This window comes from Micropterus dolomieu, linkage group LG14, assembly GCF_021292245.1.
Source record: "Micropterus dolomieu isolate WLL.071019.BEF.003 ecotype Adirondacks linkage group LG14, ASM2129224v1, whole genome shotgun sequence".
Taxonomy (NCBI): domain Eukaryota; kingdom Metazoa; phylum Chordata; class Actinopteri; order Centrarchiformes; family Centrarchidae; genus Micropterus; species Micropterus dolomieu.
The window spans coordinates 11,590,341-11,612,854 of NC_060163.1; the positions used below are offsets into that span (position 1 = coordinate 11,590,341).

The 22,514-nt window shown below is 40.8% G+C and overlaps 3 protein-coding genes across 4 annotated transcripts in view; 2 read left to right on the forward strand and 1 right to left on the reverse strand.

Annotated features, from left to right (window-relative positions):
* The window catches only part of ift140 (intraflagellar transport 140 homolog (Chlamydomonas)), a 29,797-nt gene extending 13,166 nt beyond the window's left edge, over nucleotides 1–16,631 (forward strand). For both annotated transcript variants that reach the window (XM_046068391.1, XM_046068394.1), the window contains exons 19-30: nucleotides 11,154–11,331; nucleotides 11,806–11,996; nucleotides 12,109–12,204; nucleotides 12,331–12,463; nucleotides 12,684–12,827; nucleotides 12,958–13,086; nucleotides 13,263–13,445; nucleotides 13,541–13,744; nucleotides 14,181–14,393; nucleotides 14,758–14,924; nucleotides 15,058–15,199; nucleotides 15,386–16,631. In XM_046068391.1, the coding sequence (XP_045924347.1) occupies nucleotides 11,154–11,331; nucleotides 11,806–11,996; nucleotides 12,109–12,204; nucleotides 12,331–12,463; nucleotides 12,684–12,827; nucleotides 12,958–13,086; nucleotides 13,263–13,445; nucleotides 13,541–13,744; nucleotides 14,181–14,393; nucleotides 14,758–14,924; nucleotides 15,058–15,199; nucleotides 15,386–15,565 (1,960 nt within the window). In that variant the 3' untranslated portion in view covers nucleotides 15,566–16,631. The remainder of the gene's footprint in view (nucleotides 1–11,153; nucleotides 11,332–11,805; nucleotides 11,997–12,108; nucleotides 12,205–12,330; nucleotides 12,464–12,683; nucleotides 12,828–12,957; nucleotides 13,087–13,262; nucleotides 13,446–13,540; nucleotides 13,745–14,180; nucleotides 14,394–14,757; nucleotides 14,925–15,057; nucleotides 15,200–15,385) is intronic.
* tmem204 (transmembrane protein 204) lies at nucleotides 2,619–10,159 on the reverse strand. Its single transcript, XM_046068395.1, has 3 exons — nucleotides 9,053–10,159; nucleotides 7,895–8,050; nucleotides 2,619–3,311 (listed from the first exon to the last, which is right to left on the reverse strand). The coding sequence occupies exons 1-3, from the start codon at nucleotides 9,330–9,332 to the stop codon at nucleotides 3,067–3,069; spliced, it is 681 nt and encodes a 226-aa protein (XP_045924351.1). The 5' UTR covers nucleotides 9,333–10,159; the 3' UTR covers nucleotides 2,619–3,066.
* Nucleotides 16,632–17,092: 461 nt separating the features above from the next.
* ccdc78 (coiled-coil domain containing 78) lies at nucleotides 17,093–21,738 on the forward strand. The gene is made up of 14 exons (XM_046069726.1): nucleotides 17,093–17,164; nucleotides 17,271–17,402; nucleotides 17,501–17,587; nucleotides 17,839–18,195; nucleotides 18,727–18,765; nucleotides 18,905–18,993; nucleotides 19,278–19,356; nucleotides 19,495–19,620; nucleotides 19,708–19,904; nucleotides 20,579–20,753; nucleotides 21,108–21,151; nucleotides 21,242–21,323; nucleotides 21,470–21,570; nucleotides 21,651–21,738. Exons 1-14 carry the CDS (start codon nucleotides 17,093–17,095, stop codon nucleotides 21,736–21,738), a joined length of 1,668 nt encoding a protein of 555 aa, XP_045925682.1.
* The last annotated feature ends 776 nt before the right edge of the window (nucleotides 21,739–22,514 follow it).

The following is a 22,514-nucleotide window of genomic DNA, read 5'->3' on the forward strand; positions in this document are numbered from 1 at the left end:
TAACCTGAGCAAAGGTTGAAAGCTCCACTGTGTGTGTGTGTGTGTGTGTGTGTGTGTGTGTGTGTGGACGGACAACAAAATCCACTACCATGCTCTGCTAATGCAGCCTGACAGTATATGCAATTTTATATCAGAAGAGGCTTTACAGCCCAATTTCTGTGTATCAGTGGGGTTTTACTCAGCCTCGTCTCTCTGCCTCCCGAAGCAGCCTGCCAGATACAGGTTGGAATGTCTTTATTCAGTCCAGACTGTGCTACTTCCTCTCATTCATGTTGTCCTTGACTTTAGGTGACATGTTGCAGGGTTATCTACCCATTTTAATGCAGTCCCTCTCTTACAGTCTTTTTGCCACTGCATTTTCTTTTTAAAAGCAAAACTCCACCGTTCCATCAGGAACAAAAACACCCAAGGAAGTGTTCAGGGGTGAAGCAGAGACTGATGAATGATGTTGGAGTCACCCTCATTGCTCTCAGTTTATGCCATTCACTGCATGAAACCATTACAGTTCTTCTCCACTGTTAGTCTGTCATTCTTTAAAGACACTACCCTCATTTCCTGAAGGAAACATTAGAATATGAATTCTACAAAATGTAGACATTTCTATTTTTCTTCGCAGAATAGTGAAGATACAGTGTGTTTATATCACCTTTCACCCAGCAGGTTTGAGTCAGTTTCCTTAAAATCATGGCAGTGTTGAAATTTAAAATTATTCGACCAGTGTACTTACTGATAATTAATCTAGATAAGACTTTTTAGAGTATTAGTATTTTGCTGCATTGTTGAGACGGAATTGTTCGTAAATGTAAATATATCACGTTTAACATAGTTTCTTTAGAACGGGGTCGCGATGGAACAATGGATAAGACTATGCCATTGGTCGATACCCCACTGTGACCCATCCACCAATGTGTCCCTGAGCAAGACACTTTAACCCCTAGTTGCTCCAGAGGTGTGCGACCTCTGACATGTATAGCAATTGTAAGTTGCTTTGGTCAGCTAAATGAATAAATGTAATGTAGGTTAAATAGCTGTAGCCAGTGGTGGAATGTAACTTAGTACTTTTAGTATTTTTGTTTTGTGTGCTCATGGAAAGTCGACTTTTTAGAGACACGTGTTTCTCACAGGACATAGTCGCTACAAACATATGACGATCTTATAGATTTTGATGCTTCGCTGTAGATGTAAACTACCCAACAGTATAAAAAATAGTAACATCTGCAGTAGTAAATTGCAAAATACACATTAATGCAGCAGTGATACTAATCCAAAAACATCATGTATAATAGTAAAACGCTATATTTGTTTTGCCTACTGAGTACTTTGATGATAAAAACTTATATAATTTTACTAAAGTAAGCTTTTGAATGCCAGACCTCACTTGTAGTGAAATATTTTCACAGTGTGGTTATTTCTGCTTTTATAGTAAGTAAAGGATCTGAATACTTTTTCCACAACACGTTGTAGCACACAAAACCTAAACCAATATACATTATGTGTTGTACTTTTTCCTCACACTCTTAGCTGCTCTATAGTGTTTGTTGTAACTAATAGCTAATATAACAGTCCATATGGACTCCTAACAAACTTTGAGGGTTAAGCATAGAGGTTCATTCTTGACCTCCATGCTTACTTACTACTGTAACTTTTTCTTGGGCTTTCAACCATATCTCACAGCCCTCTTCGTTGAAGATATATGTCCACCTGTTATCATCACTTAGTACTTAGTAGGTCACCTGAAAATTCCACTTTCTGAAGTATGCCTTCATATAGAACCCAGAGTTTAGAATATTGCATACACCTCTAGAAAGACTGCTGCTAAATGCTAAACTTTACCCCAATGCTTCCAAATACATGTTATATTTTATGTAACATTTAAAAATGTGTTAAATGAAGTTCTGTGTTGTCCATTTGTCAGGTGTGGTGTTGGACACCAAAACAACAGCAACAACAAAAACCACTGAGTTTGGATGTTTACCTACAAATTTATTGAATTTATACGATATATTATTATTTTAATGAGCCCCTATGATAGCCTGGAGTTCTTTGCAGAAGTATAATATGGTCACAATAATACTACTAACAATAGCACTATTCTTTATACAACTATATTATATTAATTTAAGTATACATTATGTACCACAAGCGTGCAGAGTTTCATATGGAAAGCATAAAAAATGAACTAGTATTGAAATGTTTGTCATATAAAAAATGCTGTTTATCGCCAAAACCTTTGTTACTAATAATTTACCAAATACTGCTTAAAAATTCCAAATCAATTCACATACATGAATTGGCAGGGGATATTTCTTTTTTCAAAAGGGAGAATATTCTTGTGGCAATGACTCAGAGAGTGAGAATATGCCCTTGTGTTTTTCAGTAGGTATGTGTTTATTTAATAAAAATATCACCTCTCATTGCCTGTAAAAATTGTCACTCATTTGGGTCAGACCAATCAAAACGTTCGCTGAGGTTGACTGACTCTTCAGCTTTTACCTTGTTAGTTTACCTACTTACTTGCAGCATATATCATTAATATTAATATGTATTAAAGATTGCAATAAGCATTAAATGGATGAAAACAAATATGAGGTATTTTGGTATTACATTTTCAACATCAATTTCCAATTTATAATTATGCAGGAGGCCATTTAATAAGTGCACATATAACAAAATAGGTCAAGTTCCAGCTTGATCTTTTCATAAGCAGGATGGTTCATACAAGACGGTCCGAATTTATCTACTAATTAGCTCACCCAAGCATGAATAAATGAAACATCATACAGTATTGAACATGTTTGCAAGTTTAGGGCTGCTTTATATAGAAATTTAAGTTAAATCTGTGACTTTTGTGCACTAAGCTGCAAAATAATTCGTATATCTTTGTTTATGGTGGAACAGTTGTGAAATATAGAGTTTTACAGTCGCATGTACATGTTAGTCCAGCTGTCCAGCGGTAAAGTCATTTTCTCTTGAGAGTCACTTTGGAGGCTGTTGGCTGGAGTAAAACATGAATACTGTGAGAGCATATCCTTGTTAGTTACCCTTTATTGGTTTGTTTCACGTGGCTCAACAAGGTGACTCCACATAGTCATTGTTGAGACGTGGGTGGAAAGGTGAGGCCAGTGAGCGACTGATGATTATAACTGGAGGTGCAAGGCAGTCATCACGGCGATGTAAAATGTTCCAGATGAGCATGGCCGCAGCCATCGTGGCCAGCAGGCAAGCAGCTATGTCCAAGTAGCAGGAGTAGGACAGGTGTGTGTAGGGCCCGATCCTGTAGAAGGTCACAAGTCCAATCACCAGCACAAAACCTGTAAGAGAGCACAAGTTTTCAATCAGTGGAAACGCACCGCCAACCCTCCAGTTTCCAGCCAAGTCCTGAGACTGAGCTACTGCTGACCCAAGCAGTATCATCAGCATGCTCACAACGACAATGGCATCACATGTTGATTTTAAGCAGGTGGGGTTTTATCATGTTCACAATGTTCGATTAGATATTTGGTCACAAACCAAAGTATTGGACGCATTAAAATTTTGACTTGATGGTGGCACTAGATGAAATGTTAAGGGGTCACCAAAGTTATTGTAATTCACCTTGACATGACTGCAATTTCATGGTAATCCATCCAATAGTTGTTGTTTAGACATTTCACTTAAAAACAAAAAAAATGTTAACCTGATGGTGGTGGGAGATGAAAAGTCAGTGGTTTACCATGATCAGTAGGATTCATCATCTGGGGATCATGAGTGTCTGTACAAATCCATCTAATAGTTGTTAAGATAGATATTTTTGGGCCTAAAGTGTCCGAGTGGCTTTTTGAAATCTTACATGCTCACATTAAGGCATCTATCCCCGTACCCTTGTATTTCACAGTTCAGAGGACGCTCTGTGTGGGGCCTTTGAAATTGGAAATCTGTTTCCTCCTTGGAACTTCTAAGATCTCAAGATCAAAGTTCTCAATAGTGTAAAAATATCAGAGCATGAATATAGGCTCGGAAAAGCCTTTGAGATGTTTTATCTCCTGATTTCTTTGATTCACAGTAGTTTAACTCACAACGAGGGACTCCTTTTGCATGCGAAGGTGGAAAGCCACAGTCTTCAATTCTGTGCCGTTTCTTTGATCTTTAATTTGTTTTATCGACATTATCTGAACTGGAAAGTCATTCAGTGTCTCCATAGACCCACACCCTTCCTTCATTCTTTACTATTAGAGGTGTGTATGAAAGCCCACATCAATCAATGCTATTTAAGTATCCCCCTGTTGAGCCCTCATTTACCACACTCAAATACGCCTGTTCACATTAGTACATGTCTGAAAACTTGCCCCATCCACAGTAGCATAAATGCAGCAGCCAAAAATAATCACTGGAAATAGGGATGTTGGTGCTTAAGGATATGAATCAGTCCATTTCCTGAAGCAGTCAGTGGCACCAAGGGGGGAGTTCATTTATATTTCTTTCTCTACCTCTACAGTAAAATGGCTGTCATTGTTTTAAGTGAGGATGTGGATAATTGTGTCTGTGTATCATTGCATGTCTACAACCATGTGTACTCATAAGAACTGTTTGCCCGGTCTGTTCATGTTTAACCTGTCTGGCTCCTTGAAATGAATAATCTCCTGTCCGTGTTCCAGCCAGGGTGGGCTGTGTGAACCTCTTTTTTTGGCACAGACTTATCTCTCAAACTTCCTTCCCCTTCTTCCTCTTTCCATCCTTCCTTCCTTCCTACCCTCCCCTCCACACCCTTAGCTTCGAGGTTAATATATTTGCTGGACATTTGACATGATCTGTCACAGACAAAATCTAAACAAGTCTTATCTTAAAGCCAGGTCTTGGATATTAATTTAGCTGGTTCTTCCTTCAAGTTAGTAAGTAAGTCTTTCCTGCTAAAACCTTCATCCCTCCCTTACCAGGAATCACTTGAGTCGGAGACTTCTGGGAAAAGTCTGACTCCTCCTTGCGTCAGATTTAACAGATCTGAATTGATCCATGAAGTTGTAATTCTTCAAAATCAATAGAAATGATAAACTGAGAGGGACATGACCTGCAGTCATGACTTTAGACGTGTTCGAGTTGCGTCCATTCAGAAAACACATTCCAGAGTTGTCTCCGGGGGTGAAATGACCAATATTGTGCTTTAAGCCAGGACCTGCCAACACTGCTGAGATATCACTGAATGGAACTGGATATTGTTATTCCACAGCCTGCTTGAGCATTTTGGCACGTCTGAAAATGAAAACATTCCTGAGAAAGAGGGTGATGGGTAAAAATATCTCCATTCATTCAGAACTGAAACCCATTCACTGACTCAGTGACCCAGAGGTCTACAGTAGGAATGGGTGATGGACTAGTGACTGATAAAAATTTGATGACGGAAAACTGTTATTTATGCATTTTTTTCAGCCTTTCTTTTCAGATTATTAAAAATTCTTAGCTAATTAATTATTGTTGAATGTGACAATTATTTTCTCTATTATCATTTAAATAGTAAAAGTGCCTATTTAATTTCCTAAAGACTAAAATCATACTGCCTGTTTTGTCTGACCAACATGATGAAACCCTAAAAATATGTATATATTCAGTTTATTAGTAGACAAGACACAGCAAATCCTCAAATTTGAGAATCTGACATTGTTGTAGCGTTGTGCCTCTCTAATGGATTACCATTAAATTTGACACAAACAGTCTTGTTTCCCCCTAGGATGTGTAATAACTTTTCATCTAAAGCAATCATCAGGGCAAAACTTTTATTTGTCTAATGCTATGTTTTACTCTCAGAGAATCAGCTGAAACGATTATTTTTGTATCAATTGATTTAGTTGAATAATTCACAAATCATTTCAGCTCTAGATTTAAAGTTAGTTCTTCCTCATTTTAGAGGGTAATTCTTCACCTTGTAAAAAAAAAACTACTATATACTACCAAACTACTATTTCCATGAAAACTCAGCTCCATATGCTGATAAAGACTGCCTGATATGGTTGAACGCCCTGGAATAAACTAGTAAACGGACATTCAGTTGGGATTTTTTTGTCAAACTATTCTTACTTGGGTATATAGGTTATTAAAATTCTCAAATGATAAGAAAGTTAAATATACAGAGAAACCAATTTGACAAGCATAGCAGCTTAGTGAAGACTTACCACATATTGCAGACTGTATATTGTATTTGTTAAATTCTTTTGATATATATTCTCCTGGGTCTTCTATTTTTGGTTGGGAACATCCTGTTTGCCAAGATACATGTCATCTTATTACTCAGCAGCTTTGTTGACCATATACGGGTAAGAGAGTAAAATTAGTAGACGCCATTTTTCCAGAAAGCAGTACTATTTTTAGATATCAGGGAAATAGGTATGCATGCCCACATTTGTGAATAGTCTTATAGATAGATCATCATCGACCACCTTATCAAAACAGCTATAAATGTCCACCACCCATGTTGGTGATAATGATTATGGGATGTGAAAACTGTTTATTTTGCCATTGTCTTTATTAATCGTTCTTTGTTGAGATGAGTTCCTGGTCACGGGTTTGGCTGGTGGTGTTGTCTAATATTGGAAAACCCTGTAATGTTGGGTGTGTCTCAATCCTCTGACCAAGGTCTTAAGATAAAAGCCCTCATCCCTGCTGCACTGCGTGCCGAAGCCTCGAGCGATAAAGAGGAGGTTCTTTATTTTCCGCTGTTCTTGGACATTTTGTAAACACAGACATAAAAGCTAGGCCGGCTTATCTAGACAGAGAGGCTATTCCCACCCTGCTGTCGTATGTACCACAGGACATTTCTCTACCAAAGTATACATACTATGGACACAGAATCACAACACAGACACCATACACAAACCTGCATGTACATAATCCCCCTTACCCCCTGCCAGTGCACACACCAAACACACAGTCCCTGTCGAAACTGTCTTTCCTGTCCATTCCCCCCTCCCCTCTTTTTCCTTCTTCAGCTTGGGGCTTTGCATAACAGGTAGTCACAGACATTTCCTCGTCCTGAGCAGGGATATCCTGGCGCCCGACAGTCGCTCCCTGGCTCACTGTAGCTCTGGCCCATAGATTCTGGACTAGGACTAAATTTAGACCCACAGCAGACCCCCTTCATGCTGCTCTACCACAATGATACCAACCGGCTGAGCAACTACTGCAACACTACACACTTCCTCAGCTTGGACGGGCCATACCAGCCAACTCTTAATGTGGCACTGTGGGATGGATGGATGGTGCTTGTTGTGGAGGAGGGGGGTTGTTACCATGACTGCACTAAGTTATGTCCCATGCTAATTAATCCCTTTTATCTGGTTTCCTAGTTTCCCCTATTTTCTTTTTTCTTAGTCTGGCTGGGCTGTTGTTTTATTTGGTTTGTTTACACTTTTATATCTTAACACCAAAATCAGAAACACTGTGGTTTCAGCAAATCATGTTTAAGTGAAGTAGAAATAAAATGATGATTGATCATCAGTAGTAAATTTCACCAACATTTACCTTGGATTTGGACTTACATTGGGCAAAAAATATTGTCTAGCAGGCATTTTCAAAAAGTTTACTAAATACTTTTCACAGATTTAACTTAAATTTCTATATAAAGCAGCCCTAAATATTTTTACTAAATATAATAAGTAAACTCACGTGTGCTGCCCTTTTCTTTTGTCCTGCAGTATTTGCCCTCAGAGGCTGATTTTCAGAGAAGAGTCAGCCTGTCTAGCCTCTTTGTTATTATACCAGAAAGCATGAGAACTTTGCTTTGCGGCGTCTGGATTTCTTTCTTACTGTGTCAGAATGATATCATGTGTTTATTGGATTTAAGGAGATTTTCATCAGAGAGACGCTTCACTGAGACTTGTCTTTCTGCTGATGCAAATAAACAAGTTGTAGAAATGCTTGTACTCACTGGCTAGCTGGAAGAGTGCAGCAATGGCCTCCTCCCACCACTGGGATTCCTGTGTGATGAAGGGTAGTTCCATCAGGCCTAGAAGGAAGATCAGCTGACCGGCAGTCAGGGCCACCGTCGCCATCAGGTTACATGCCCGCATCATGTCAAACTGCACTTGAGGGACCACAAGAAGAGCGGTGTCATTTCCTGCACTGTGATGTTAATGCAATAATTGGATATTCATGGCAAGTTAGGTTGAATCTAAATCTGATATGTCTGAATGTTGTAGTGCAACACAGAACTTATGTGGTATACATTAGTAGCGCAGTGACATTGACATCAGAATGAGAAATACTTGACTGACATGATTACAGTATTATCAAGAATGGTGAGGCGTGTCTAACATTAGTTGGCAGCTCTGCCCATTGTGCCCCATTAAGTTGGCTGGTGGACCTTTTCCCAGACTTGTTCTTGAATGAAAATTTCTCAATGGAACCTTGTTTGGTAAAGCACATAAATTCACCACAACATTGATTCTGCCTGAAAACTCATTCAGATCAGTTTTATACACAGATCATGTCAGCAACATGATTGCCCAACAAAAATATGTATTTGGCTTTTAAAGAATTACATACTATTAATTATTGGCTGTCTGCCACTGTACAATAATATGTCAGACTGCTATTGACCAAAAGGAAAGCACTTAGATTTTTTTTTAGGATGTAGTACACAACAGGTTGATCTGTTGCTGTTTTTAATGCAGTGAGTGTTTTGGTCATAAGCTTTGATATATAGTTAATCAGCTCTGGACCCCAATCCGACACCCCAGAAAATAGAATTTACTTCTACAACCTGACACTGGTCACAAAAAGTCGTGGTGACGCAATGAATAAGACACATACTTTGGTGTGAGAGACCCGTGTTCAATTCCCCACTGTGATAGATCTACCAATGTGTCCCTGAGCAAGACACTTAACCCCTAGTTGCTCCAGAGGCGCGCGACCTCTGACATGTATAGCAATTGTAAGTCAGCTAAATGAATAAATGTAAAAAGTACTGTGTTTGTTGTTAAGTATTACATCTTGGACATACTAATCAATCAGTCATTTTCTTTTTAAATAACAGACATAAATAACTTTTGTTGCACTTAAAAACAAAACTAGTATAAAATCTTACATTTGACAGTGCTGCGGGATTCTTGGGAGCCTGCATACTCAGATCCCCATCCCAGGTTTTCACACTGCCTCTGTGTCCCCTGCCCCCTTCTCCCAGCTTGGAGATCATCGCGGCCCCTTTCCCCACCAGTGGGGCACATCCTCCACAGTCCCACGCTCCGCTTGCGTCCGTCCTCCAGGGCCTGCAGGACCCAGCTTGGGGTGAAGGCTGCAACATTGTTTAAGACTAGGGACAGCAGGGCTACCGCCACCGCTGCCGCCACTAGCCTCTGCACGGCCATGCGACGCCTGATGCCCGCCACTTCTCCCCCTCCCTCGTGTCCCTCCTCTGTCCCCTGTTCCTCCTCAGTGTCCTGCCCGCTCGCCTGCCTTTCCTCTGGGGCAGTAGCACCAGCAGTGCTCTGGGCCCCCTGGCTCCTCTCCTCCTCCTCCTCCTCCTCCTCCAGCTGTCCACACAGAGGTGGAATTGGCAAGAGTGTTGTCTTGAGGCTTAGCTAAAGAACATCTCCATTCATCCTCATTCAGGAGTTTGTTGTCATTGCAGCAGATCCTCAGCCCTCCTCCTCAGACAGCACTGCGGGTACGTGGGGGTTAATCCAACTGGCACCTAGGTCCATTCCACTGGCTTCAGCTGGCTACAGCTTGACTCTTGGATCTCGCTCCTTTCTTGATTTTCTCCTTTCCCTTTCTTCAATGCTTTGCCTATTGCACTGGTCTAACTTCTGTGTGTGCAGCTGGCTTCTTTGAGTAGGCAGTGGATTGTTTTTCTTCTTCCTTTTCGTCTTGTTTCTTCTCTTACTTCACATTTCTTTCGGAAGAGTACGCAAATAAGCATAGGTTCTCAGGATAGTGTTGCTCTTAGATGGTTCGCCAGTGGCTTTTCTGAGGTTTACCGAGGCTGTTTCTTAACTAGAAGAGACCCCACTGACTGAAGAATTCCTTTCACCCACCTCCCTTTGCTTCTTTCTCTCTCCCTCCCTCGCTCACTGTTTCTCTGCAAATCCTTGAGATCAGAGTTGAAATGTGGGGGAGTTGCTGTTCATCATAGTCCCGAGACATCAGTTTGAAACTGCAGCAAGCTTTAAACAGACAGCTCCCTCCTTCATGATCACTTTAAATGTGTGTGTGTTTGTCAGTGGGTTTGTGTGAGAGAATGTCCAAAAGACTCCCTCTTAGACGTCACGGTTGTGTATTCTTTTGTCTGGAGCCCAGGGGGCGTTCGCTAAAGTCCTCTCTCTCATGTGCAACAAACATATTGGCCGCCACAGTCAGCCAGCAACAGGATGTGTTTCCTGAGAGGAAAAGAGGATGGGATGAGGGGCCAAATGTAGACCTGTTCCTTCTCTTGTCCTTCCTTTTCTGGCTCTCTAGATCTTGCCGCTCTCTGTGCCGCAAGCTCTATTTTTCCTCAGCATTTTAAAGTATCTACATTTTTGTCGGAGTCGGTTTTCAGTGACCATATAGAGCAAGATTTTGGCTGACAGTTACAACTTCTTTTTCTTCACTTGGCCTCCATTCCCCCTCTTACAGCAGGGCCCCTAAAGATTTGGGGTATTTCCTGTTGCCTAACTTTAATAAACAGCCCACATCTGTATCAGCTAAAGCAAGGAGCAGGGAGGGGACACATATAGAGACCAGATGGCTGCGGAATCTTAAATTTGGATTTGAAGCAAAAGAAAAGGGTGGTAGAGGGGTTGATTTACGTCAGCAAGGTAAAAGAAAAAAAGGAAAGACTGAGATAGAAAAGCACGCCTCTCTAAAGTCCTGCACACATTCTTGTATGGCTATATCAGCTATATGGCTGTATCAGTGTTTGTGTGCACAAGGTCTTTTGTGAACATTTCTTATAATCGTGATAAATGTTGAAATAATACTAAACTACAAGAGGTTTGGTCTGTAATAACTGTGGGAATTTACATATTTGGGTCAGGTTTGTCACCATTTTCACATGCACACTAAAGGTTTGGGTATAAAATATAAACCTAAACTAAACTGTAAATAATTGTACTGTAACTGTCAGTTATTACTGTTGAATAATAAAATACCAATGCAGTGAGCTACACGTTACCCTTGCAAACAAGCCATTTCTCTTTTCTTTGTAGTAAAGCGGTATGGGAAAACATGGCACGGATGTGTGTGAAAACCCGCCGGCTGGATGTGGCACGTGTGTGCCTTGGGAATATGGGAAATGCCAGGGCAGCAAAAGCACTGAAGGAGGCGGAGTCTGAGCCTGAGCCAGAAGCCCAAGTTGCAATGTTGGCCATTCAGCTGGGCATGCTGGTAAGAAATTCAAATAAAACAGTGTAAATGACCGATAAGACAAACGTCACTCACCATTAGGATAATAAGAAATGTTTGTTCCTCTGTTTTTGCCTCCCCCTTTTACGTTACAGATTATAAACTTCAAAATCTGATAATTGGATATAAGAAGTGTTTATTTAGTGACATAGTATTATTTGTTTTATTCATCATTCAGACAAAAAAACAAGTACAGTACAAGATATACAGTGTAATAGTGAAAATACAAGATTATAAAAACAGAAAGGCCATCCCCTCGCTTAAGATCATATTCTTACAGAGGATATTTTTATCTGCTCTTCATAAATATCCCTAAAACCGTAGTCCAGTGTAAGGCCACATCCTTTGGCTACAAATAACACTTTTATGTCCAAGCATTACACCACACAAAGACCTACGGGACTTTCTGGACCAAAAGCATTTATCAGTCCTTCATCTTCTCCTCTCTTCCAATAGGAAGATGCCGAAAAGTTGTACAAGTGCTGTCAACGCTATGACCTGCTAAACAATTTCTACCAGGCTTCTGGCCAATGGCAACAAGCTTTGGAAACAGCAGAGAGCCACGATCGCATCCACCTGCGCACTACTTACTACAATTATGCCAAATACCTGGAGTCCATGGGCGACAAGACCTTGGCCCTCGCATAGTAAGACAGAATCTGTTGTGGTTTTATGTCAATTAATTTAGTACTTGTGACTTACTGTTTATGGGCAAATTTACCATGGAAATAAAGTGTGATTGCCTGCCATTTGTTACAGTTATGAGAATTCAGACACGCACAGGGTTGAAGTGCCCAGGATGCTCCAGGATGACACATCATCTCTAGAGATCTACGTTAACAAAATGAAAGACAAGTAAGTCCAGAGCTTTATCTTTACGGGAGAATGTTTGCCATCTAAAGAGGATATAACATGAATCTCCTGCTGTGGGCACACACTAAGTTAAATTTACAAATCTGTCCTATCATCTTTTCCATACAGGAACATCTATAAGTGGTGGGCCCAGTACCTGGAGAGCCAGTCAGACATGGATTCAGCGCTGCGGTTCTATGAATGTGCCCAGGATTACCTCTCCCTGGTTCGAGTCCACTGCTACATGGGAAACATTCAGAAGGTATTATGGGTGTCATGTAACATTTATGATATATTTTATTGAAATGAATTTTGAGGACATGGGTATTGCACATGAGAAATTACCTTTCTTTCAGATAAATGTAGATAGCTTTGTGATTGATTAGTAATGATATTGATATAGTGAGTTGAGCGTGGTCTTCTTTTGCTTTACCTTTAAGTACAGAACATAAATATGATCATGTATTTATGTATTAAACTAGGCGTCTGAGATAGCCAATGACACAGGTGACAGGGCAGCGTCATACCACCTGGCCAGGCACTACGAGGGCCATGATGATATCAAACAGGCCGTCCACTTCTACACACGAGCCCAGGCCTACAACAACGCCATACGACTTTGTAAGGTAAAGTACTCCGCTGTGTACTTCTCTGCCCATTCTTAGTTAGAAATCTGTTTGAATACCCAACATACAGGTATTTATGAATTAATAAACATTAATCAGTGTTTGACTTGTGCATGTTGTGTCTAAACAGGAGAATGGTCTGGATGACCAGCTGATGAACCTGGCTCTGCTCAGTAACCCAGAGGACATGATGGAGGCCGCCTGTTACTATGAGGAGAAAGGCGCCCATATGGACCGAGCTGTCGCACTCTACCACAAGGTCAACTCACAAATGTTTTCATTTTCTGAAGGGCTATGTTCAGATTGATGCATTCTTAGTCATTCTACAAGAGGGCGCTATTACACCATATAGCTAAACTTAATAATGGTTGGAGGTGAAAAAAGTGAAGGGAAATTTTTGTTTCAGCAGTTATATTGTTGATTTCTCCACTTTAGGCTGGTTACGTCTCCAAAGCCCTGGAGTTGGCCTTTGCCACCGAACAGTTCTCTGCGCTTCAATTGATTTCGGAGGATCTGAACGAGAGCTCTGACCCCACCCTCCTAGCACGCTGCTCCGACTTCTTCATCACACACTCCCAGTATGACAAGGCTGTGGAGTTACTGGTAGCAGCCAAGAAGGTATCCGTTTGTGACACATTTGCATATCAGTTCATATGTGCGTGCTTATGTGTGTGCTTATGTGTGTGCGTCTTTTCATTTGTACATGAACAAAGTATCATCAAGCCCTGGAGTTGTGTGTGACCCAGAACTTGACCATCACAGAGGAGCTGGCAGAGAGAATGACTGTAACTGATTCAAAAGACTTGTCTGAAGAGTCCCGAAAGGAGGTGCTGGAGAGGATAGCTGACTGCTGCATGCGTCAGGGCAATTACCACCTGGCCACCAAGAAATACACACAGGCTGGCAACAAGCCCAAGGTAATACTGTGGTGTGTATTAAACACTACATGCTTTCATTGCAAGCTTAAAGCGTTTTGCAAGCATCTGTATAAGAGAACATGGGATTACAGTACTGATTCTGGTCTGTTAGCCTGATGTCACGCAATACCTGCATACAGTACATCCAAGGAAGGTTAAAATCAACTGGACTTGGTTGATATTTCTCCTCTCATCCAAGAGGCTTCTTCATTCTGACTGACTGACTGGTAGGGAATCCAAGCCATTTAACCTCTCTGGGGTCATTATCAAGGTGATGGATACCGCTTTGTTTGTGCTCCTGATTTTAACATTCCTTGGATAACTATGACCTCAATGAAGAATATGCACAGATAAAAACTTACATATACAAATACATGCATATGCAAGTTAAAATATGACCGTATTAAACCTTAACTTTTTTTTCTTTTTTACACAGGCCATGAGGGCACTCCTCAAGTCAGGCGACACAGAGAAAATAGTATTTTTTGCCAATGTTTCTCGTCAGAAGGAGCTTTTTATCATGGCTGCCAACTACCTCCAGTCTCTGGACTGGCGGAAAAATCCAGACATCTTGAAGACGATCATTGGTTTCTACACTAAAGGCAGGGCACCGGACCTGCTTGCTGGCTTCTATGAAGCCTGTGCTCAGGTAGAGCGATACTCAATACAAAATATCCATTTCATTATTTTTATTATAGGTACTTGTCTAGTTATGAATTGACACTTGGCTTTTTGGAAGAAGTTAAATTTAGAGCAGTGATCTTAAACAACAAGCATGTTGTATTGTAGAAATGTAAAACTTGTAGGTTTTAACAAAGAAATTCTACTTCTGGTGATAGGTAATTTCTAATTGTTTCAACTTCAGTACAGAACAAGACAAAAATGTTTGTCAAAGCTCATCATGTTGTAGAGGATAGTATAGTGAGATTTTGTGGAATATAATTTAGGATGCTTTGAGAAAAATACACATTATTTTGAAATAGTCAAGTTTCTTCTTGTTGACCATTGTTAAGGTGGAGATTGATGATTACCAGAACTATGAAAAGGCTCTAGATGCTTTGACTGAGGCTTTCAAGTGTCTCTCAAAAGCAAAGGATTCTTCCACTGGACAACAGGAAGTAAGACTGGCTGACATGCAGCATAAAATCACCCTAATCAAGAAGTTTGTCCACGCGCGCAGGTAAGAATATAACTCATATTCGTTCTATTTTATATCTTAATAAGACTTTTTTCCCCCCTTTTGAAACAAACATTTTTTTGTCTGGGGTTTTGTTATTGTCTGGCTGTGATCTTCATTTGTCCTTTGTCTGCAGGTTGTATGCGGAGGATCCTGGTGAGGCGATACAGTTATGTGAAGCCTTGCTGGAGGAGCCAGAGTTGGACCCTGCTGTCAGGATTGGCGATGCATTTGGTTTCCTGGTGGAGCACCACTGTCAGCAAGGCAACTTCCAAGAGGTGACTATCATTTTTTTTTTCTAGCTGTTTAAGCAGGTGAAATAAGAAGGAAACATCTGCATCCTGTCAAAGAAAGCGTTAAATGTCTAATCATCTTTATAGTAATTTAATGGCTCAAGATTTATACCTCTAAACTCTAGAACTTCCTTGGACACTGCTTATCTGCTTTCCATCTTTCTTCTCCAGGCCTACCGTAAGCTGGAGGAGCTCCAGAAACTTTTGCCATCGCAGAACGTGAGATATTATGTGAGCCAGTCCAGTCTAGAGGCCCTGCAAAAAGAGATGGGTGTATCCATGGATCGTGGTGACCGCAGGCACAGTGGGAAGGAGGAGGATGAAGTGGAAGAGGACTTAAATATATCTTAAATAAGTCTCAACTTTATTTTGTTAAACAATATAATATATTTTCATATATTTGGATTCTTTGTTCATGTGTAGGAAGAATCTGCGTTTTCAAGCACATGAATATGCAAGAGTCGGCACTTTCTTAGACTGGGTATGATTATGCAGTTGGTTCTGTGCAAAAAAAGCAGCATGAGATGTGTCATAGTTACAGACGGAAGTCACATTGGTAAAACTGACTGCAACAGAAGGCACTTGATTATCAGACAGTGGACGAGCACTGTGGGACGAAGACAGAAGAGACGGGGGAGAGACAGCTACACCAAGCCCAAATGTGGTTATTTAAAATCTTCCACTCTCTTTAAGACAGTTGACCCGAGAGGAAGTTTCCTACCTCAAAAAAACAATATTTTGACCTGCAAGACATTAAAGTGCAAATGTCCAGTGTGACTGAGGAGTGAAGGAATCAATTCTAGAGCCTCTAATTTTACAGCTTTGACATGTTTATGGTCGAGTTCGCGTACATTTAAACAATCTTTCAATTTAGTAGAGGTAGATTCATTAGGTCTACTAAATTCTATTGAATCTTGATGCTATTTTTAAATATGTTGAACAGTTACCCTTAATCTAAAGGCTGCAAAAGAGGATACAAAGTTAAATTATTCAATGCAGCTCTTCTATTCTACCTGTCAATCCTGGATAAATTTGGGGTTTTTTTTGTGCAGAATGGTACATATTGATTAAAAGATTATTGCCTTTGAGCTGAATTTTATATCTAGGTTTGGCTCCAAATTAACTGTTTGTCATATATCTATCCCCAGGTCTGATTATGTGGTTTACATGCATTTGGTACAATGTATTTTTATATTAAATTGATGTATTAATTGTATGTATTCTCTCAGTGTCAAAATTCATACCTCTGTAAAGCATTTTCAAGCTATTTTTGATAACAAAAGTAAGTTTCTACTTAGCACATGATATAGTGAATGAATGTGTTTTACATTGCAATGCATTGTTCCTGTACATTGTAAAGTTCCTGTAATAAAACAGTTTAAAAATAAAATTGCACTGGTTGGCCTGAAAGGTTTTACATCAGAGTTACGTCATTCATATTCAAAGGCCTGTAATCAACTATAATAACTTAACAGACTGGCGAAGCTAGCTAAGATTGCTCAGATTATACTGCTGAAGATATACAACCAGCGTACAGTGACTCTACTGGCCTGCAAATCCTAATGTGATGTAGTCACTTCCTAAACAAGCAAGGTCATTTTCAGGAGACAGTATCGCAACTGTGGTCACAAGATGGCGCTGCTGTCATTTACATGTTTTTTGAAACAATGTTACTGTAAATGGCATTCATTTACAGTGACATTGGATCCGAAAATTTGTGGTGCTATTCTTCAAATAAATAAATAGTAATCTTCGGTATAAGACAAAGTATGCAAGGCACAAAATAGGAGTGTCCACACATCAGTTTTATCTGTGTTATAGTGCCATGGCAACATAGTGTTTGGTGGATACAGTAAACAGCTGTTGATAGTGAACAAGATGGATACACAAAACCACCAGACAACTTTAAATGAACTTCAGGAGCGACTTCAAGCACAAACAGAAGAAAATGTAAGTGAACTTTACCAGTCAGTCTTCATATGCAGGGGTTATATGTACTAAGGGGATAATGTGTCACTTCATTGTACTTAAGTGTTTCTTTTCAACCCACCTTAAGTCGCAGCTGATTGACAAAAATGAACGTCTTTTCACCAAAGTGGGCTACCTGGAGAGCAGACTGGGCCACCTGGCCAGCTCCAACACAGATCTGTCCTGCAGGCTGGTCCAGAGTGAAGAGGAGAAACTGAAGGTAGAGTTCAGGAGCAATGTTTAGCAAATATATGAGCCAAAAGGTCAATGTATCTGTCCAGTACAGACCCAGAAGACCTTCTCTGTCATATCTTTCAGATATCTAAGGAGCTTGTGGAGGAAAAGATTCAGACAAACAAGATAAGAGAGCAGTTTGAAGAAGAGAAGTTTGAGCTGAAAAACAAGGTGAAGGTTTTGCTTCACACACTTATCTGTGCTTTTCCCTCAAAGGATATATTCTTTAACCTACATAATTTATCTTACTGTTCAAGGATTTTAGGACAAGAAGATTTATTAAGCCTAGAAACATTTGGGGATTTTTTTTCTCAGGGTTAAATGTGAGTTTTTAAGGTTAATTATCATCCCTGCATCACACCTGCATAAACTGTGATCCCGAATCAGAGAGGCTGATGTTGCACTTTCTTTCTACTTGTTAGATATTGAACCAAGCCGGAGTTATGACAGAGCTTGAGATGGAGCGAGACAAGTTATCCAGGGAACTCCAGTCAGCCGAGGCTCGTCTGAAAGTGGGAGAGAAGAGCTGCCAAGACCTGACGGAGGAGTATGCCACACTGAAGAAGAACTACCGAGCTCTGGCTGAGGCCCATGATAAAGAGCTGGACCAGAGTGAAGAGCTCAGTGCTGAGCTGCTGGCACTGGCCCGGGCCCAGGAGGCCCTCCGTAGGCAGCTGCAAGAACAGCAGCAGAGTGTGAAGACTGCCACCCATGGCCTGCATGGTGAGCTGTACAGGGTGCAGGCCTTGATCAGCCGCATGTCGCACAATAGAGTCAAGGTGAGAAAGTGTGCAAATAGGAATGGGCAAAAGGGACTTTTAGTTGCTAAGTTTCAGTTCCTGTTACTCCATAGTTCCTACAACTTTTGGGGCTTATGTTGCAGTTTTAGTGATAGTGGTACATTAAATGAATAACCCCAAACAAAATCTTAAGTATATGTTGGTCCCATCTCAGCTATCCCAAAGAAAATGCTATTGCAGCTCTAATATAAGCAGAAAATGTTCTTGTCCATGTACAAAATGATAAACTCACATTTCTCCAAACAGTATGCAACCATCACAGCATGATTTACTGCACATTTGGGTGCCAAATACTAAAATTTCCTACATAAGTTCCCGTGTTATACACACTGACAAAGCCTTGGTCATGCAGGAAATTGGATGCATTTTTATAGGCAAAAAAAGAATCGTATTTATAAAACACATTTTCTTTTGTTCTTTGGGGGTAAATTAAATCTTACATTTGAAATAATCTTATCATAATTTATTTTAAATGTTTATTAAAATTGTATAACATTACTGTATTAACAGCTTGAGGATCTGGCAGCTTTGGACAAGGAGCAAAAAACTGTAAGTACTTTCATACAAAACATATATCTCTTTAGGGAATAGTGGCCACATATGTTTTACTGATATCAGTAAGCTATGTAACTACAGCTTCTCTAACTGCCTACCTCCTTTGCCTACTCGTTCATCTGCTCTCACATAGCTACATGGAAACCAAGATGAGATCAAAAACATACTGGAGAAAATGAAGAACAGCTACGAGGAGCGGCAGAAGAAACTGGAGGAGAAAGTGTGAGGGCCACTGAATGTCATTTACCCGTGCACAAGCTTAATTAAGAAAACATGATTATCCTTCTATTTCTAGTCATCAAGCAGCCAAACCCATCTCAGGATGTATGTCCCAGAGTTCATCCCACACGCTTCAGCTCTGTGGTCCCCTCTTTGATTTTTTTGCTCCAAGCTGTGCCTTTATTTTCTGGGTGTGTGATGTGGTCTCTTTGTTTGCCCCTGTGATGTGGCTGTCTGTGCATTTCGGTCACTGCTCTCTTGTGGTTGAGCCTGTGTTTGGTCATTAGGGTGGCAATGGGTAAAGAGCACCAGGAGAACAAGAGAGCGATCCGTAATAGCCAGCAGGAACTATCTGAGCAGAGAGCGGTGAGCAGGATCAATCCCATACTGATTTACAGAACATTTCTAAAATGACTGTAGATACTATGACTGCTATGCAGCCTCTGATGAACATGGTGGAAATGTGTCCAAATTCAAGTTATGTTTGTGTTATTTCTATCCAAGGCCCTGATGTGCGCTCAGAGCCAAGTGAAGGAGGCAGACGAAGAGAATTCAAAGCTGCAGCTCCAAGTCAAAGAGCTGAATGAGGAATACCGTGCACGGCTTGTGTGCTATTTACAGGACTTAGCTGTGAGTGGCTGCACTCACACAAGCGTGTCTACAAAGTAAGGTGGGAGGATCTCTAACACAGCATCTATCTGTATGTCTTTCGTGTAGGAATATGTAGATGGACTTGGAGAAGGTAAAAGCCCTTCAGAAGCTTCTAAGATGAGGACATTTGTGGACAGCATGCTCCAGGATGTTCGCTTATCCTACAGGGCCAGGGAGGAACAGCTTGCCTCTGCTGCTCGCTCCTATAAGAAGAGACTCCAGAAGATCACCAAGATCCATCATGCTCTCCTTATTGCTTATAGGTGAGCCTACCTGTGTGCTGAAACTTGCTACACCAGTGGTTCCCAACCTTTTGGGAAGAAAAAGACATAGTACTAAATACATTTTTTCAGAGTTTTGTTTATGACCCCTTTGTACAAAGCCATGTCTACTTCATACCAGCTGAGCTCAGTGGCTCAGGGGGTCATCCACTTATCAGAAGTGTGAATGTGTGTGAGTAGGGTGAATGTGATTTAGTGTAAAAGTGCTTTGAGTGGTTGGAAAGGAAGGCGCTATACGAGTAGAGACCATTTACGATAACAAGTTGAATATCTGTGAGTTGTGAATATGTGAGTAGCTAAATTAAAGAGTGATTTTCCTTTCTCAGATGATTTAATTTGAAAGAAGAGAGGTGTGAAAAGGTACTTTTTTAAAAGAAAAAAAAGCCAAGATTAGAGATTCACAAAAATAACCATAAAATTATTCCTCTTAATCAGTGGTTGGAAACCAGCGGGCTACACATATTCCATAATACTTTAAAAAAAAATTAAATAGCCTGTAAGTACATGTTAGAATGACTCGAATGAAAAAACAACAGCTCCATTGCTCTGTGCTTGATAACACTTGGAGGGTTAGGGTGCCAGCACCGCCGTCAAGAGCAAATTCCAAGTTAATCCATAATGAGTAACTAGCCACATGTATACATTGTGGTCTTCAGGGTTCAGAGGGAGCAGATCTTGGCCAAACCAGAGAGCGGTCTTGACCCTGGACCCCCAGAAGCCCACTTCAGCCTGGAGCCCACAGAGCTCAGAGATGAAACTGAGAGGGAGGTCCAGCACCTTCGCCAGGACAAGGCGAGGCTGGAGGGTCAGCTGCAGGCGGCATGGGAGCAGGTAGCTGCTGATGGTTGCTTTGAAGTGGATTTTTCTGCTTTTTTTTTGTCTGGTGATTACTTGTATTTGGTCCGTGGGGACTCTTCTTTGTGTCCATACAGCATTTGTTTTGTAAATGGGTGAACTGGAAAGAACAACCTCAAAGTTTGTGTCCTAGTTACTGCTGCAGATCATCTAGCAGCGGTCATGAAAAGTCAAATAAGCGTGATAGAAATAACTGTCACTTTTAAGGAGCAAAATATTGTGGCCCAGATTTTGTTCATGTCACACACTTCACATCTTCATTTACATTGCCTTATCATTTTACATACATTTATGTGTTCATGGTGATTAAGATTGACTTTTCTGTTCCAGGTGGCTGTCCTCAAAATGCCTGTTCAAAATTTAAGCTGTCTGGAGTGAGTGTCATTTTTGTATTTTACCAAATGACAAATGTGGTCAGCTGTTGATTACGTCATAAATCTTTTTGAAAAATGTAACTTTATCAGGCCGGCAAAACTGGAGCAGATACACGAGGAATCCTGGTCGGACATAAGGAAACAGCTGAGGGAGGTCACAGACTCTTCGCTGGTAAACAAAGATTTCTCACCCCTTAAAATTTTAATTTGTCATATTACATCCCTTAACCCTTATAACCTCACTTAAAAGCTTTTGTTTGAAGAAATAAATAATTTTCTGTGATGAAGGTGATTCGAAAATTTCCTTTCTTCAAACAGGTGGGCTTTGAGAAGGAGCGCACCCTTCTCATCACCAGAGCAACAGTTGCAGAGGCGCAGGTGTCCGAGCTGCAGGACTATATTGACATCCACCTGGGCAGGTCAGGAAGTCACATGATGTGTAAGTGCTATAATGTACAGTTTCAGAAGAGGTCATGTTGAGCTTTCCCACTTTCTGCAGGTATAAAGAGGAGATCTCACATCTTTGCAAACTGCATGGGAAACAGGAGGCGGTGCGTTCCCAAAGTGCTTATTCACAACTCCATTAAGAAAACTGGCCGCAAAATATGAACACCAGTCATACACTCACCTAAAGGATTATAAGGAACACCTGTTCAATTTCTCATTAATGCAATTATCTAATCAACCAGTTGCTTCATTGCATTTAGGGGTGTGGTCCTGGTCAAGACAATCTCCTGAACTCCAAACTGAATGTCAGAATGGGAAAGAAAGGTGATTTAAGCAATTTTGAGCGTGGCATGGTTGTTGGTGCCAGACGGGCCGGTCTGAGTATTTCACAATCTGCTCAGTTACTGGGATTTTCACGCACAACCATTTCTAGGGTTTACAAAGAATAGTGTGAAAAGGGGAAAACATCCAGTATGCGGCAGTCCTGTGGGCAAAAATGCCTTGTTGATGCTAGAGGTCAGAGGAGAATTGGCCGACTGATTCAAGCTGATAGAAGAGCAACATTGACTGAAATAACCACTCGTTACAACCGAGGTATGCAGCAAAGCATTTGTGAAGCCACAACACGCACAACCTTTAGGTGGATGGGCTACAACAGCAGAAGACCCCACCGGGTACCACTCATCTCCACTACAAATAGGAAAAAGAGGCTACAATTTGCAAGAGCTCACCAAAATTGGACAGTTGAAGACTGGAAAAATGTTGCCTGGTCTGATGAGTCTCGATTTCTGTTGAGACATTCAGATGGTAGAGTCAGAATTTGGCGTAAACAGAATGAGAACATGGATCCATCATGCCTTGTTACCACTGTGCAGGCTGCTGCTGGTGGTGTAATGGTGTGGGGGATGTTTTCTTG

What these genes read in the sequence shown, in the direction of transcription:
- tmem204 (XM_046068395.1), bottom strand. Translation starts at nt 9,332, where the DNA reads ATGGCCGTGCAGAGGCTAGTGGCGGCAGCGGTGGCGGTAGCCCTGCTG. An exon ending in ATCCCGCAGCACTGTCAAAT is followed by an intron (nt 8,051 to 9,052) that starts GTAAGATTTTAT and finishes TGGTCCCTCAAG; the next exon opens with TGCAGTTTGACATGATGCGG. An exon ending in TGCACTCTTCCAGCTAGCCA is followed by an intron (nt 3,312 to 7,894) that starts GTGAGTACAAGC and finishes GCTCTCTTACAG; the next exon opens with GTTTTGTGCTGGTGATTGGA.
- ccdc78 (XM_046069726.1), top strand. Translation starts at nt 17,093, where the DNA reads ATGGATACACAAAACCACCAGACAACTTTAAATGAACTTCAGGAGCGA. An exon ending in AAGCACAAACAGAAGAAAAT is followed by an intron (nt 17,165 to 17,270) that starts GTAAGTGAACTT and finishes ACCCACCTTAAG; the next exon opens with TCGCAGCTGATTGACAAAAA. An exon ending in CAAAATTTAAGCTGTCTGGA is followed by an intron (nt 21,152 to 21,241) that starts GTGAGTGTCATT and finishes TAACTTTATCAG; the next exon opens with GCCGGCAAAACTGGAGCAGA.